Source organism: Styela clava, chromosome 3 (genome assembly GCF_964204865.1).
Source record: "Styela clava chromosome 3, kaStyClav1.hap1.2, whole genome shotgun sequence".
NCBI classification, from domain to species: domain Eukaryota; kingdom Metazoa; phylum Chordata; class Ascidiacea; order Stolidobranchia; family Styelidae; genus Styela; species Styela clava.
This window is the reverse complement of record NC_135252.1, coordinates 1191258-1207903: the sequence shown is the minus strand read 5'-3', so window position 1 is coordinate 1207903 and position 16646 is coordinate 1191258. Positions and strand designations below refer to the sequence as shown.

At 34.8% G+C, this 16646-nt stretch overlaps 3 protein-coding genes across 5 annotated transcripts in view; 2 read left to right on the top strand and 1 right to left on the bottom strand.

Moving 5' to 3' along the window:
- LOC120342475 (ketimine reductase mu-crystallin-like) overlaps nucleotides 1-16646 on the bottom strand; it is a 111508-nt gene that overhangs the window by 69936 nt on the left and 24926 nt on the right. The gene's annotated exons all lie outside the window — the stretch shown is intronic.
- LOC120342929 (centrosomal protein of 19 kDa-like) lies at nucleotides 3216-8642 on the top strand. 2 transcript variants are annotated; one of them, XM_039411981.2, is made up of 4 exons: nucleotides 3216-3539; nucleotides 4138-4343; nucleotides 6929-7015; nucleotides 7707-8642. In XM_039411981.2, the coding sequence occupies exons 1-4, from the start codon at nucleotides 3512-3514 to the stop codon at nucleotides 7773-7775; spliced, it is 390 nt and encodes a 129-aa protein (XP_039267915.2). In that variant the 5' UTR covers nucleotides 3216-3511; the 3' UTR covers nucleotides 7776-8642. The 2 variants fall into 2 exon arrangements, with proteins under 2 accessions (XP_039267915.2, XP_039267913.1); XM_039411979.2 differs by having other exon boundaries at nucleotides 3216-3580.
- On the top strand, nucleotides 12585-16639 carry LOC144420768 (solute carrier family 35 member B1-like). 2 transcript variants are annotated; one of them, XM_078110355.1, is made up of 8 exons: nucleotides 12585-13064; nucleotides 14127-14218; nucleotides 14291-14421; nucleotides 14624-14812; nucleotides 15141-15267; nucleotides 15353-15477; nucleotides 15560-15695; nucleotides 15812-16639. In XM_078110355.1, exons 1-8 carry the CDS (start codon nucleotides 12805-12807, stop codon nucleotides 15883-15885), a joined length of 1134 nt encoding a protein of 377 aa, XP_077966481.1. In that variant the 5' UTR covers nucleotides 12585-12804; the 3' UTR covers nucleotides 15886-16639. The 2 variants fall into 2 exon arrangements, with proteins under 2 accessions (XP_077966481.1, XP_077966482.1); XM_078110356.1 differs by lacking the exon at nucleotides 12585-13064 and adding an exon at nucleotides 13280-13649.

Sequence of the window (16646 nt, the reverse complement as noted above, 5' to 3'; positions counted from 1 at the left end):
GACAAATTTAAGATAAATTACATAGTAAACAAAATAATAAGAAAAATATATATAAAGATTACTTGCCCCACCAAATTAATAATTTTATTTATAAGGGTTGCCACGGTCAAATTGATCGATTTTCTAAACATGAGTGAACAGTAAGGAAAAACAATTATAAAAAATATATTTCCTTGCTGATTATAGTTGGAGTCAAATGTCTAATGGCCCAACCAAAGTTGCCAGAATTCGGTGCATGACGAGCTCACTAGACCACTTAATTCCCCGAATGGCCGAATTAGACCCAATTATTGCCAAATTATAGTACATAAATGTAATAAGTATTTAAAGTTACCGGTAACAGTATAAGTTAGTAATAATAAATTAAGATAGGACAATAGGTTATTATGGAAATATATATATATAATGGTCACCAAGGGTGTGGGTAAGGGTTTTTCCATTCCTAGACATTGGCCTGAGACAAGAATATAAGATTTAGAATTGTTATTTCACAGGATCACTTCGAGAATAATATGGAAGAGTCTTTGTTTAATTTTTATTTATTTGATCATTGGGAAGCAACCTGAAAAACGAAAAATAAATCTGCAAGTAGATGTTTCAATGATTGCATGAAGGGGAACATGCTAAACTATTGGGTATAGACGAAGTAATTGTAATTGTGGAATCGGTCATGACGAAAATTGAATTTGCATCGCCGCCATCTTTTTTTTGTGTTCACTAAAGAGCTAGGTGAGTCATTTTTTCATGAGGCATATTTTTCACAATACAAACTGACATGCGAGTTATTTATTGATGAAACAGGTTTCTTATTCTGCCAACTCTCTGAGTGAAGGAGTGTATGTTTTCAGTAATAAAATAAAAAAAAAGTCGAATTCAATTACCAATCTTTCAAGTATTCGAGATTTCATTCGAAAAATATTCGATTCAATTCTGAAATCACTAGGTATTTGAAAATGCCCAGCTCTAATTGCGAACAAATGTTTATGAAATTATGATAAATCTGCGAGACAACTAAGATGAGAATTCGTATATTGGCGCGTATATCCAATAGTTTCATATGAGCCTAGTTTAACACGTATATACATATGGGGCACAGTAAACATCAGTATCTGGAAGTATAATTACATCTACGATGTTCGGAGAGTATAGCAAACATCGGAGGTGTTTCTTTTTATGATATGCTGTCGTCCATGCATCAATTTTAAATTGCGTGCAACATATCATGATTTGTTTGTGTAATAAAATATCCAATCCATTTCATATCATGTTATGGAGGAAAGTCTCATCACTTTCCGTCGGTATTTTTAGAATGAATAAAAAGGTACCTACATCGCGAACATGATTGATTGCGTTTAGATTTATTCCAGTGACTGTATGATTTCCAAAGCCAACCAGTAATTAATATGTGTCATAGGCACACATAGTTATGATATTTTGGCGTTTTCAATCTGCGGGTCTACTAGATCAAAGTTTATAATGTTTTCCGTTTCATTTGAGTATTTTATAATAACGCTCCAATGTGGAAAATTTATATTATCATATTGCTGCATTAGTGCATCACAAGTGAAGGGCTATTGCCGAAACTATCACACATGTGTTGCATTTTGTGAAAATTGCCGATTGTTTTTCTCACCATAGCCATTAGGCAGTGAACATATTTATTTCAGTGTTTATCCTGCCTAAATCACAAATTTCCTGTTTTTGTGTCGCGCACCATACCTGTGAGAAATCATCGGCGACGAAATGGTAAGAAAAATAGAGTAGTGGATAAGCAGCCCACATTTCTTGATCAAAAAGCGACATTATAAAATATCTATACAATAAAACGGCTAAACCATAAGTTTTGTTTTAGGATGGCCCGCGACTGATTAAAGGCGCTTTTTTTAGACATTACAAATCGCAAAATTATGTTTTACAAATACCGAGGGGACCTGACGGAGTTTTACCAGACTTATAAAGATATATATAAGATAATTATTGTAAGGTATATTCATTTTTTTTCAAATAAATTTTACTTTGTTGGATTTTATCGCAGACTTAAAGATTTTTCTTATGGTGATATTCTCAAAATAATGAGCCAGCATTGCAGTAGAGCAGCTAAGTGTAACAGAAACGGCTCAGATTTGTCGATTTCGCAAAATATGATTCAAAACAAGATATAATCGGACATTGTACGACACATTTTCATGTCCACGGATTGCTGTGGTATTTTGGCTTAGTGATGGTATTTTATTTATATTGTCGCAATCGTAGATTAAATTGATCACAATTTAATTGAAAAAAAAAACATTTTAAATATGCCCCTATCGGTCATAAATTAAATGTTTTATGCAACAGCAAAATCATATCATATCCGTTAAAGTTCGTGAGATTTCAAGTCGATAAAGATGTATTTCTGATATATAAATATATACTTAATATGTATTTTTACTGTCCTTGATTAAATTGTACTTTACATGATTTATGGCAGATCTTGTAATTTTTATAACGGGATAACGAATTCGTAAGAGCGAATATAATAAACAAAATATAACCGAGCAGTTTATCTTACATTATTATATCCCTAGATTGCACTGTTTTATTTAGATTTTAGATTTAGCTTTTCAATCAAGAAAATTTGGATTGTGTATTCACTGGTCGCCAATGATTAATACTTTATTTGGTTGAAAGTCGGTGCAATCGCGAGTTATGTTTGACACAATGAAATTGAAATAGAAAGACAGTTGTCATGAATTGAATACTGTATTATGCGACACAAAAGCTCAATATGAGCTATATTAACGAATGCGCAAACGCCGCGACTACTTCAGAAGCCGATATTCCTGCCCGTCTTATTGGGGAGCTATATGCAAAAACCCATTTTTGTAAGCTTAAAAACGTGTCTCGTCTTAACGTCGCCGGAAATGCGGTATATAATAACTTCCAACTCACAAGTTACGTTACAAGTTAAGTGGATTCACAAGTTACTTGCAAGAACAATAAGGGAATCATCATGACACCGACCTAAAGGTGTTTACAGCCTAAATAACATGCAACACTCAAGAAAATAATCAATAAAATGCGTTATTGGGCTGTACCACTGATATAGATATGGAGCCGGAGCTGGAGCCCAGCTCCGGGATAAAAAAAATGAGCTCCGGAGCCAAAGTTTGAATATACTGCGACTCCGGAGCTGGAGCCATGATGATTTCGAGCCAGCTCCCCAGGCACCGGTCCCCAGGCACCGGTCCCCAGGCTGCCAGGCTTGATTAGCAGTATTGGAATACGGTAATATCTAGCATAAAAAATTGATTTATTCAAAATATTAGCATACAGTCAAAGTATTATTTGTCGTTGATTAATTACGATAAAGTGAGTATTGAAAATCAACTCCAGATCCAGTTTGTTCGTTGACGTTGCCAGTAGACTACATTGCGTTCCTTACCTGGGTAACAACATCGATGATTCAAAATAATGTACACCGTCAAGTGCTGTGGCGTAAAGTTTAAACCTGCAACATTGCTCGTGACATATGTTGACAACTCAACGAAAAAACAAAGGTGTAGATCCATACCGATAAAAAAATTGAAAGAAAGCACAAGTAAGATGTGAATGAGACTAGCTTGGGTAGCTACGGTACCGGTACGGTACTGCACAGTTTTCCGGTATGACATTACTGCAGTACCGGTATGATCTTTGTGACAACTTTCTTTTACGAGCCAATACATATATATGACAGCTTCTATTCATCACTGCAGCAAACCTACGGTATTTAAAGTCCACATCTTTCTGTCTTCTGGTCTTTGATTGGAATTAGGTGTAATGTTAAATTCACTTTGACTAGGCCTACAAACAAAAGCCTGTGGGAAAATGGCATACCATAGTTTGTAAATACTGAAATAAGGAGTCCTAGGCATATCTGTTTCAGATAAATACCGATATTACTGTATTAACATTTTCTGAATTCTTCCATTATGACCATTTTTATTATTACTGTATTGAGGTATTCTCATCTGGCATAATTACAAGGTAATAGTTTTTTAAACTAAGTTAACTTTATATTAGGTTGGTGTAATCTTATTTAATCTAAATATTATATTTCTTCACTTTCTATCCGCCACTTCTGCCATTTTTAATCTTTGTTGTTCAACTATTTAGATGTTGCAAGGATTGCCGAAGACTTGAAATCTACTCAGAGACACAGAACGTTACTAAACACTGTATCACAAGCCCAACTAGAAAGACTCCTTATAACTATTCAAGGCCATATGAAAGGAAATACACTCGAGCAATCTCTTCAAGAAGCAAAGACAAAACTTTCCGTTGATCCGGAGAAAGACTTGAATTTGCTTGGGACACGGGAGGTTCTAACTTCTTATACCATTTAATATACAGTGATACCTTGGTAGTTGATCGACTCGATATTGGCTGCCTTGACCATTCAACAAAGCTATGCTCAAATAGGGACACAAAAGCCAAAACGAACTATTACAAGTCACAGTAGACCTCGGGTATGGCAATCTTCATGACTAACTAGAAAGCGGAACCGCTGCAAGGTGTATACATTTTGATGACCTCATCGTACACAAAAAAACGAATTCCATAGAGTCCACAGAACTTTTTGTCGTTTGGGTACACTTTCTGTCAATATTTTCCAATATGCAAGAACGAATTAAAATAATTACCATCGTTTTTTATGGCAAAAAAGTTTCGGTACTCAAACAAATAGGTAGTCGAACACCAATCCTGAACTAATTAAGTTAGACTAACGAGGTATCACTGTACACCATTACAACAACAGTATTTTTATTTTCACAAGAAATGTTTAAGCAATTCTGTTGAAAATAAATAATACCGTAATTGAATATAATTTTAATAATGCAAATGAGTAAAATGGTATATTTCGGACAATAGGCCCTATCAGTAGTTCAAAAGCCAAAGTGTATTTAAGTGGAATTGCAAACAGTTCTTTTGCTATCAACCAGGGTTGTCCAAAACGAATCGAATATTCGAATATCAAAGTATTCGAATACATTTTCGGCTGATTTTCGAATAATTCCGAATAGTAGCCACTTTTCGTCGTAAACGTGGTGTTTCGTTTTATGGGAATCTTCAAACGGATTTTTACGCTGTTTCACGTATTGTAATGACGATGAATCGGCACTTTGATTGTTTATATTCTGTGCGACCGTACGTCGCATAGTGTTGCGACACATTTGCACGTTTGCGTGGGTGGACATTGCCGACATTCGTCTACGAGGCTTCTAATTCACAAATTCATTTCCATAACGTCGAAAAATTGACAATTACTGTATTTCCCCGGCTAATAAGTCGCTTTTCTAGGTCACCGAGATAAAGTGATTTGTAACCCTTTCGTTTCGCCGATTCAGCAGAACACGACAGGAAAACACAGCTGTGAAATAACCCGTGACAACAGGGACACAATTTTTTCTACCCGTCTTATTGGAGGCCTATGGAAAAACCCCTTTTTGGAGTGCTAAAAATAGACATCGTCCTATTTGCCATGTAGACTTATTAGCCGGGAAATACGGTTTTTATAGCAGTCATTGTTACGATATCCAATAAATTGTCACAAGTTGGAAAAACAAGTCGATTTATTAGAAAATAATTTCTGGCAAATAATTCTGATAACGATAGTTAAAAGTATCGATTCTTTACCAGGATAATTTTTTGTTGTGCAAAATAATGCAATCCATGACTGGTACTGGTATCGACAATCTGTGGACATAAAATGTGTGGTAAACTGACCGATTTTATTAAATATTTATTCCTATTTTTATATTGATAAAATAATGGAAGTATTAATACCAAATACCACAGGTATTTGTGGACATGAAATACGTGGTAAACTGCCCAATTATAATTTCGGATTCGTATTTACAAAATATTTAAACTATTATAATTCTAAAATGCAACGGCGATCTGTGACCCTAAAATGTGTGGTAAACTGCCCGATTTACCAACATTTGAGTTATGATAATAGAATTAAATTAACACGGTAAGGCATTTTAAATAGTGGTATCGGTCATGGATTCGAATATTTTGCGCAGCACAAAATCATCCTAGTAAAAAGTGCATACTTTTAAATACAAACCAATGGCAACCATTATCCAAATTAGTTCTCAAGAGCGAGATGAAATATAAATTCTTTTTCCAACTTGTGACAATTTTTCGCGAGTACGAACATGAGAATCAAAAACTAATTATATTCGGCACAATATCACGTCAATCTGTGTACATAAATTGTGTGGCAAACTACCCGATTATAAATAGTATTTGATTCCTATTTTCATATTTCTAAAATAATAAAAGTATTATTACTCAAACATACAAGGGCGATCTTAGGACTTAAAATGTGTGGTAAAGTTCCGGAATATAATTAATTTTTGAATCGTATTTTTGTACTCACGAAAAAATTGTCACAAGTCGAAAAAATAGCTCATACTTTATCCCGCTTTTTGGCAAATAATTTGGATAATGGTTGGTATTTAAATATATGGGCGTTTTTCTAGGATGATTTTGTGTTGCGCAAATATTCAAATCCATCATCGATACCACTATTGCCGTATTAATTTAATTCTGTTAACATGACTCATGGTATATAAAATATATATATACTGCAATAATCTGCAAATATGAAATGCCTGGTAATATAGCTAGGTTGTAACTTGTAGATAGCAGTTATTCCATTGCTTATTGTATGGAAATTCCTACATACATTTAGTTAGCTTCAATTAATGGATTTTATTTTCTAAGTATTCAAAATTTCATATTCGAAAAAAAATAATTTCGAATGTATTCGAAATAGTGAACTATTCGGTTTTGGCCATCCCTGCTATCAACTTTACCACTATCTTGCGAGACTATATAAATGGACTGATCTCCTAAAATCATATTGATCTTGTGTTTCTAATCCTTTCACTTCCAGATTGAACGAGCCAAATTAATCATGAATGAAAGTTTTGAAAGCCATAGAATAAAACCTGAAGATCCAGGATTTCAGTATGACATCGAAGTATGTGGTTTTTATTAATCTCATGCATAGGTTTTTGTTTCTACCACATTGTATTCCAATAATGAAATCAGCAGTTTTAAACAACGTAATTTTAATATTTGCAAAATATGTTGGGATGACTGCAAACTTATGACATCCATGTCTACAAAATACCATATTTAAAGGCCTCAGAGTCATAATAGTTTATTTGAAAATAGTTTAATCATAATTCAATTTGAAATGACTGAACGTGTATGTGAACTTTTTTTGTTTCAATCCTTTTAAATTGGTATCGTATGTCTTTTGCGTTTGATTTTCTGTTCCTTACAATTACAATATTTAAATATTACACAAGTACAATCACAATTACCGGTAATGCGGTAAGTATATTTTAGGACGCTCAATTTCACTTTTTTCTTTAACTATTGGACAAATTGATTTCAAATTTTTAGAAGACACTAGAAGGCTTTTGCTTTTATTCAAATTTTCTTTGAGACTTGATGCTTGTGTCCATATGTTTGAGCGTTGCAGTCTTTTTGTGTCAATTTTTTACTGAATTGCAAATACTCACACTCCTATATAACATGGCATTGATTGTTATGGTAATACAATGCTGTTGCTACAATCGCTAAAAAGTTTTGACTCTGCTTTTGCAGGGGACATTTTACATTGAGTACTTTTAAACGTGCAAACCTGTTATTTTTTACTGAAGGTTGATTTTGGAAACAATGATGATGAAAGAAGTTGTGAATGGGATTCCGATGACCAGGAAGAATTTTGACCATATTTGTTTATCTCATTCACCTTGATATTATTTAATAGTACTTTTAATATATATTTGAGTCTATTGATTTGTTCAGCCATGTCAGACTACCATTTATAACTGCCTCCACTGTCAATATATTTAGTGACTGCTGTAAGATGTATATTTTGCATACAAATCTTTTATGCAAGTAAGAGATTCAATGACGGAATTGCATCATGGCTAACGCTGACAGAAATCACTTCCACGACTCAAGAAAATATACCTTACTATGTGAATAAAGTTTGTCAAAATTCAGCCCTAGTCTAACATGAGAAAATTTCCACACCAATTTTCTTCAATTTTTGAGGTAACTGTGGAAAACTCAGTGATTGCACTTATTATTCGTTAGACTTGGGATTCAACTTATCCGTACAGACACCTAATTTTCTGAGCGTATTTCAGTCTTATGTTTGTGTATTTATGCTTCAACCGACTTCCTTCATATGAATCTGTTGCAATATTTGTTACCTCTGAGATGTGTCACAAAACACATGGATGATAACCAGTACAAGCTATTTTTCAGGCTGTTTACAGCTGGCGTTATTGTTTTTTATAAAATTGTCAAGTATTTTGGTACTGTTTAAACATCAATGTTTTATGGGGCCTCCTGAAGTATGCGCACCAAGATGGCGCACAACCTGAACTGTGGTTGTGTACCAAGTTAGGGTTCAGGTTGTGCGACATCTTGATGGGCATACTTCAGGAGTGCCGTTTTATGGGTACCCCAAGAAATTGTTATATTTGTAACCTAACCCCTCATTGTATATTTAAATATAGGAACTGTTTTCAATCTTTGATTGTGTTGAGTTTTATTTGAAATGAATATATGTTTTAGTACATTGACTGCTCTTTGGAGCAAGGTATTGGTGTATAAGGGGTAAAGGCTGTTGCGGAATATTATCGTTGTGATTACAGGTATATGGGCTATGGAGTCACGAATTTGGCATGTTCCTATTGATAAATGGGCCTTATTTCAAACATGCTGGAGTCGAAATTTTGAATTATCCTGAATCTGATTTTGAAAGGTAGAATAGTCCATGTCAAATCCCCGACAGAAACAGAGCATAATTGAGCTATGGAAAGTTATAAAATAAGGCTTTGTTTGCTCTCCAAAGTTATTGATTTCAAAGTTGTTGTTTTTTCGGGGTCACAATTATGTCAACCGTGGATTGGAGTTCGAATGTAAAACTTCTTTGACTCCACAGCGCTGAATTGTCGCCGGATGCGGTTGTTTATTTAAAATAAGGTCGCGTGCAACGTGCTCCTCCGCACGAATCGTAAGATATAGCAATGTGAAGATATTGTCGATTCACTATCATTTTCAAACATCCACCACTGTTATGTAGCGTCTGAAATAATTTACCGTAATAGTCGATCAGCGACTTACACCAGAATGATAATGTGTCCATGCAAATTGATGCAATGCATACATGATCAGAAACTATTTCGGGATGATATTAAATAAAAAAAAATACAATGAGCCCATAAGTTGACGTATGTAATTAGCATTATTAATTCAGCTCCGACCAGACATCCGCTGCTTCAAAAACAGGATGCTGTGTGTCTACTTAAATTAACGAAAAATAGCACTACGATAACATAAATGAATAAACAAAAACCACGAAACTTCTGCCACTATTGAAGATTCTCTTGCAAGCAACCGTCTTAGCGTGAAACATCCTTAGCGGTGAGTTGTTTAAATCTTTACCTGAGCTTGATTTACAGCGAGGATGAATTTATCTTACTACGTGACCAGCGTGTTTTGATCGTGGTGGTTGGCGAACAAACAATTATTAAGTATATTACGGTATCTAGAATATGTAGGTTAGCAAGTTTTTCCGCCGTTCCGATGGTAGACCTAAATGTCCCGGTTTTTCAGTATGGCAGTCATAAATAATTTTTCTCTTTGATATATCAGGGGTGGCCAACCTTCTTTCGACCGCGATCGACTAAAGTTTTAAAAATGGTTCGCGATCGACTGATCGGCAATAAGGCCATACACATAATCGAATGAGTATGCAGATATAACTGCACACACGCATACAAAAAAATGCACCGCTGTCAATAACCTCGGCTCGGTGGGCGCATTCTTTATACAATCGCCACAAACATTTGTATTTTTTACGTTCCATTCAATTTGTTAACTTCATTATGTAATTGTAACCGAAGTAAATGTCTTCATTTATTTAAGATATATTCGAATCAAAAAATTCAGATCTGAGGCCAGTCTGATTTTAGTCGTAAGTGTCGAAAATTCTTCAAAAGCCTTGCCAAGTATCCATGTATTATCTGCTCAAACTTCAATATCCAATTTCCTCCAAATCCGATTCTTTGCTGGCTTGAAATTGGAAAAAAATAGGCATACTGATGTCACTGCTTACGTTGCAAATAAAATGTATCACACTACTCTTGACAGTGATACAATAACTTGGCAATCTGCATATGTTCAGATCACACGCAATTCCAATGGATTCAGTTTCATGTCCTATTGAAACTGAATCCATTAGAATTGAGATTGCCATTTTTACCCTTAACACTCAACAATTTTCGAGACCCAAATTTTGGAGTTCTCAAATTTTTTTGACCAGTTCATACAAGCGTGTGATCTCCTTTCATAAATCTGAAAACATTGTATTGCAAAATATTGTATTGCAGTAAGTAAGATGTAACTGCACATACATCACCACAACATCGAAGGGCAGGCGTTTATTGTATAATAGAGACAGATTTAGGATTGCGCAATAATGTTCGATTATTCGGTTCGATTCGGCGAAAATATTCGATTCGAATCAAAAAATTATTCGATTTTGGACAGCCCTAACAATTATGTGTGTGAGTTTGTTCATATGAATTGCAGTCGTTTGGGTGCAACAGGGAATGTTTAGATCACTGATATGCTAATTTTTTTAGATGTGTGGAGTGTGACACAATTACACATTATTTTTGCATTATTGTTTCGTGTGACATTGCTAGAAGCTCACTCGTATGCTATATTAAGTTTTTTCAAACCTTGTATTTTTAAATTTAGTCGTATTTGTGTTTTTGGCAATGCAATAATATTTCTTGATATAGTTGCAACAAAATTTTTATGTAACATTTTGTATTCCCGCTAATATTGCACCCCATCACAATCGTGTCAACAAAAAATCTATCAATTTTTCTATTTCTTATAAAGTGTTGCCCTGTTCTTCCTCTGATCAGTGTTTGCATAATTGAATCAATTTATTTGAAGTTATTGCTCGATTCTGTATCGTGTATTTTTATTTTTTATTGTATTATTTGACTGTATTTGGAGGACGGGCGCGTATTTTATTTTCACGTTTTTAACTTTGTCTTTAAGTTATGCCCGTCCTCCAGGCCCTCTGCGTTTTGTCAGTTTTGTGTTTGTTCGTTTGTCGTTGTTTTGTTTTATACCAGAGCGACCGAAATAAAATTGATTGATTGATATTATTGTAGGGTCATTTGTTAGTCGAGACACACGATATTCGGCACGTTCATTTTACCCCTCGGCAGCGGCGAAACTTATATTTGTTATGTCACGTCTTTTGATAGCCCGGAATCTATATCGACGAGACACAATGAAAACGTATCGAACGCGCCACTCTCAGCCCCTTTGTCCACAAACAAGACACGTGCATAAATCACTTCTTCTTTATATACTTGGCAAAGAACAGCGGTTTTCTTAAATAAATAAAACACAATTGATTAACATAAGTCAAAGCATATAACAACAACAAAAGGCAAATTTCTCACCAAACGTTTTCCGATCCGGGAGGCTAATACAATTACAATATATAACAGATAAATAAACAGTCCACCATACAGACAAATATCTGCGACTCTTTACACGACGATACGTGATGCAAATGACCAAAAGGAAAACGCTAAACCAGACAATAGATAATAATACTAATTTACGCTAAAAACAAAGGGGAAAAGGGTAATAATGGGTCTACAATGATTGGATACAAGGCAGAGCACGATGCACTGCATACAGTGGCAAAATATACAACAAACGTACGTTTACAACGTAACAGTTACGTAATAATACGCTTTATCGGGCTTGCCCAGCCACAAATATTGTATATATATATATATACTGTATCTTTTTTATACATGTAAAGTACCGCATTGGTCATGTTTTAAAACACACGACAGGCGTGAAACTATTTCAAGGCAATTTTTTGGGGTATGTTATAAAATTTACCAATATCAGACGCGATCGACGTGTTGGCGACCCCGGAATTATATACTATCACAAAATTGTTTTATTTAAACGGATGCAGCCGATTCACCACTCTCACTTCACTAGTTGAGATAGAGAAGAAAATTATTATGTTATTGGTATGAAGTATGAACCATGCGTTCATTCAACAATCAACTGTACTGTCGGTAAATTATCAAAATGCCGGAAAACAAAGTCCAAGTCTTCTAAGACCAATAGAAGAATAGAGGATATTTTAATAGGATTTACAGCTGATTTTGATGCCCGTTATCTACCCACAATGGTATGGAAAACATGTAAACTTTTACCGTACTAAGCCTCTGGAATCGAACCAAGGTTGGCTTGTCCAATCCGCACTATCCCGTTTTTGCTTCAGATATATGGTAAGCATTAGAATATGTATTCTAAGGTTTCGACTAAACAGCAACGCACGGCGCATCCCACCCTAGGATTGTTAGTTTCATGGCCTCGGGCAGCCACATGACGAAAGCGACCGTGGCGATAATAATATAGTTTCCCTGATGGATTTACGAAAACGATTCAAGTACAATATTCAAAAAGAAGACGGTATTGTTGCGTACACTCGGGATAACCGTTAGATAGCAAATTTCCTCTCGATATCGATCGCAGCTCAAGTGGAACGGGCGACCATTAAATCAGTACTCGCAGCTGAGTTTCAAGTTGTCATTGTTACTAATCAATATTTTCATATTGTGATTCGATAGCAGTTACAGTTATGCGTCGTGGACGATTGTATATCTCTATTTCATATTGAAAAAGATGATGAAAGTTGAGCCCGATTCATCGGAATATCAGATCGTTGCAATACATGGCGACAGTGCAAACGGTCTTACGTCGACAGCATCGGAAAAACGAATATGGTTTCTCGATTTAAGCCACATTTTGGATCGAATGGTAGAAAAGTACCTGTCTCCTCAAGCGACGAAATATTCAAGGCAACACCAAATACCTCAGCTGATTTGCTATGCCACTGGAATATTCGTATTTTATCTTATGTACGGAATTTTACAAGAAGTTTTGTAAGTATTGAAAGCTATTGAATATTTATCTCCGCCATATATATGTATAGCCAACATACTCGAAAGCGAAATATTGTGAATAAACTTTCACATCAAGTTGCCTGAAGTGCAATTGCGTTCAATCGCCGATACTTACCGTAAACAAACAGCACAGGGTTGAAACAATAACGGCTATCGCCGTCACCGACCAGCGCCGCAAGCCAGTTTGACAATTTGCGATCCACTCGAGTGATTCCAAAAATTCGACGTGTAAACGACATGCTTGAATAGTATTATGACGTTTTGTCTGGCGCGTGTTGGCAATATTGCTTGAGTATCAAATCAATGCTTGCTTAGCGTTTGTCGTGTTTGCACGCTTATGCCCTAGCCAGTTATTGCAAATTGTGAGATAGGAAAAGTAGTTGGGAATATCGGTAAATAACTTTAATTGATCGAAGGCGTCCGCGGTGGGACGGCGTTACTATAAGTCAGCTGTTTCCAGACAATGGCACCCACCATAGATACCAGATCATCGGAGCGTCTTCTTGTCTGCTTTTTTGGCATATTCTTCCTCTATCTTCTATTTGGATTATGCCAAGAAAAAATGTACGTTTTTTTTCAATAGCACTTCTGGTATTCGCTTTTCCAGTTTATCATGTGGGTTCTTTTCATTCTGAACATGACTGTGGACAAGCAGCTAGTCTACATGCAGACATAACATAAGTTACATATACTTGGGGCTGTTGAAGCTATTTTTGCATTGCTTTAGGATTTGGTAGATATTGCCTTATTGGTACATAAAAATATATGCACCCATTAACTTTTGTTATCACAGTTGATAATATACATTATTCTTGGACATTTGACACTCACCAACTTAGTTACGGTATATGCTCATTTCTTTATTACAATTGGCTTGTTAACATGTATGGTGGACTATGCAAACTTTGAAAGAATTCCATAATATAACCTATTAATACGAATCACTAATTTTTACTTAGTCCAAGTTTATCATGTTACGGAATAATTTGATACTGTTACGCCACAGATGGTTACTTATTTAATACCACATTATTATTGCAGAAATCGTGGCGATTATGATGGCGAAAGATTTATATTTCCACAAGCACTTGTATTTTTCCAATGCATTGTCAATGCCATATTTGCAAAATTAAGTAAGTAGTTGATATGATTTTGCTTACAGGCTACAATTTGGTTATTGTCTGAGATTGAATCTTATTTTACAGTTTCTCATTTTGTGACCAGACCTGGTGTCGACTCCACTCCAACTATGTTATATGCATCATGTTCTGTATGTTACATGGGAGCGATGGTAGCGAGCAACCAAGCTTTACAATATATCAATTATCCAACTCAGGTAGGCTAATTATTGGATAACAGAATTTAAAGATCCCAGTTATTGGCAGTGGCTATATTTTGTTTACATTCGAGTATTAGACAAATATAAAAGTTAAATTTTTTTATGTTATTACTGTTTTGAAATCTCAATTAAGAATTATTCTCAAATCATACATTATCATTATTTCATTTTACTCTTTCATTCATAAATTTCATTGCAGGTTTTAGGTAAATCGTGTAAGCCTATACCAGTGATGATATTAGGGGTTATTTTAGCAAAGAAGAGATATCCATTGGCGAAATATTTTTGTGTTCTAATGATCGTTGCTGGAGTAGCTTCATTCATGTATAAAGAAAACAATAATAAGACGACCAGTGATTCAGTTTTTGGATACGGTGAAATTCTTTTGGTAAGATATTGTTGAATGCACTACAGTTTCACATTGGTAGTCATTGAACCTAGCTGCAGAAAATATCACAAGAAGATATTATAACCTGCTGTCGCTTTCTAAGGAGGGCATTATTTCATAACTGGCATAACACTTAATTGTAGTGTTTGAAGAATAGTGAATAATTTACCTAAATATGTTCCATCTGCTTTGGTAGCCTGCCCTGTACATTCAGTATTAGTACTTTTGTGCGATAACCGTCTATTATATAGAAAAATATTGACTTTTATTTTTAAACAAATTTCCTAATGAAACCATATGGAATGAAAGCCCATAACGTGTTTTTCAGATTATATCACTTACACTCGATGGCCTAACTGGAGTTACTCAGGAGAACATGCGTTCTAAGCATTCCACTAACCAACATCACATGATGTACAACGTAAACTTATGGTCGACAATATTGCTTTTCATGGGTATATTCACACTTGGATTGTTATATCTTAAAATATATTATTATGTTATAACTGTTTCACTTAAAATCATATTTGTGTTTCACAGCTCTTTGCGTCAATGGCCAAGGATTAGCATGTTTTCGTTTTATATACAAGCATCCGCAAGTAATAAGCCATTTAGCAATGTTCAGTCTAACATCAGCGTTTGGACAACACTTTATATTTTTAACAGTAAGTAGATTTTTTACATGTGCATTAAATTTACTCTACACTTACACCTTGATACATTTCTAATCCTATATTTATTTCTCAGGTTGTGTATTTTGGGCCATTAACTTGTTCAATCATAACAACAACAAGAAAATTTTTCACTATATTAGGTTCTGTTATCTTATTCCAAAACCCGTTGACATCATTGCAGTGGTTTGGAGCATTGTTGGTATTTGCAGGTGAGGTGTCTTTACAATATATAAGAATAATTCCATCTAAAATCATTCAGTTTTGTACTATTTATATACTTGGTGATGTAACTTTGTGAATTTAAATGAGTTATGCGTTTATTTAGGCCTCGGTTTTGATGCAAAATATGGAAAAGCAGTAAAGATGGCACAAACTGATGAAAAGGATGCGAAAAAATGACGAATTTATCAATGTTTCAAGGGTGCTGCTTTGATGGTGGACAGTGCTAGGAAATATTATATTTATCTTTTCTGACTAGAATATAATTTAAGTACATTTTTTATATTCAATTGTGTATTTGGGCGATTTCACAAAACTTTATGGACGTATAAAGAGTTTGGTCGCCATAGGGTCTATTCATACTGAGGATATATATATAGAGTATCTGCCCTAAAAACACACATTAGTGTTAGGAAAAACAGCATAAAATGGAATCTGGATAAGACTATTTTAGTCTGAAATGTGAACTAAAAAATTGATGGATGCTCTCCTTGTGCATTCAGATATTCCCGGACTCTCACAAATATTGTTATATACCACCATACTAATAAAAGTATTTCATCATTGATGGAGAAACGTCCCTTTTTGTCTGTATTAGATATTTCGCCTTGAAATAATTCTCCATGTGTTTTTACCATATCGTGGGTCTGATCTGAATATTAGGTATTTTGTCCTGTGAGCCAACTGGTTCTTATGCCTCCAATTTTTCTTTGCCTGATATTGAAATTATCGGTCAAGATAGCATCCTCTGTAGCTTGTTTGGACAGCTGCGATCATACAGCGCATAACACTAATTTCATAAATTCAGAACAATCTATGCACAATATGGTTGAATGTTTGTACTGAAATCTTTTTTATGCTGATTATAGACCCATATATTATGTTATCTTGCTTACAGTGAATTAAAAGGATTTATTGTAGCTGTGGGAAAAAATTGTTTT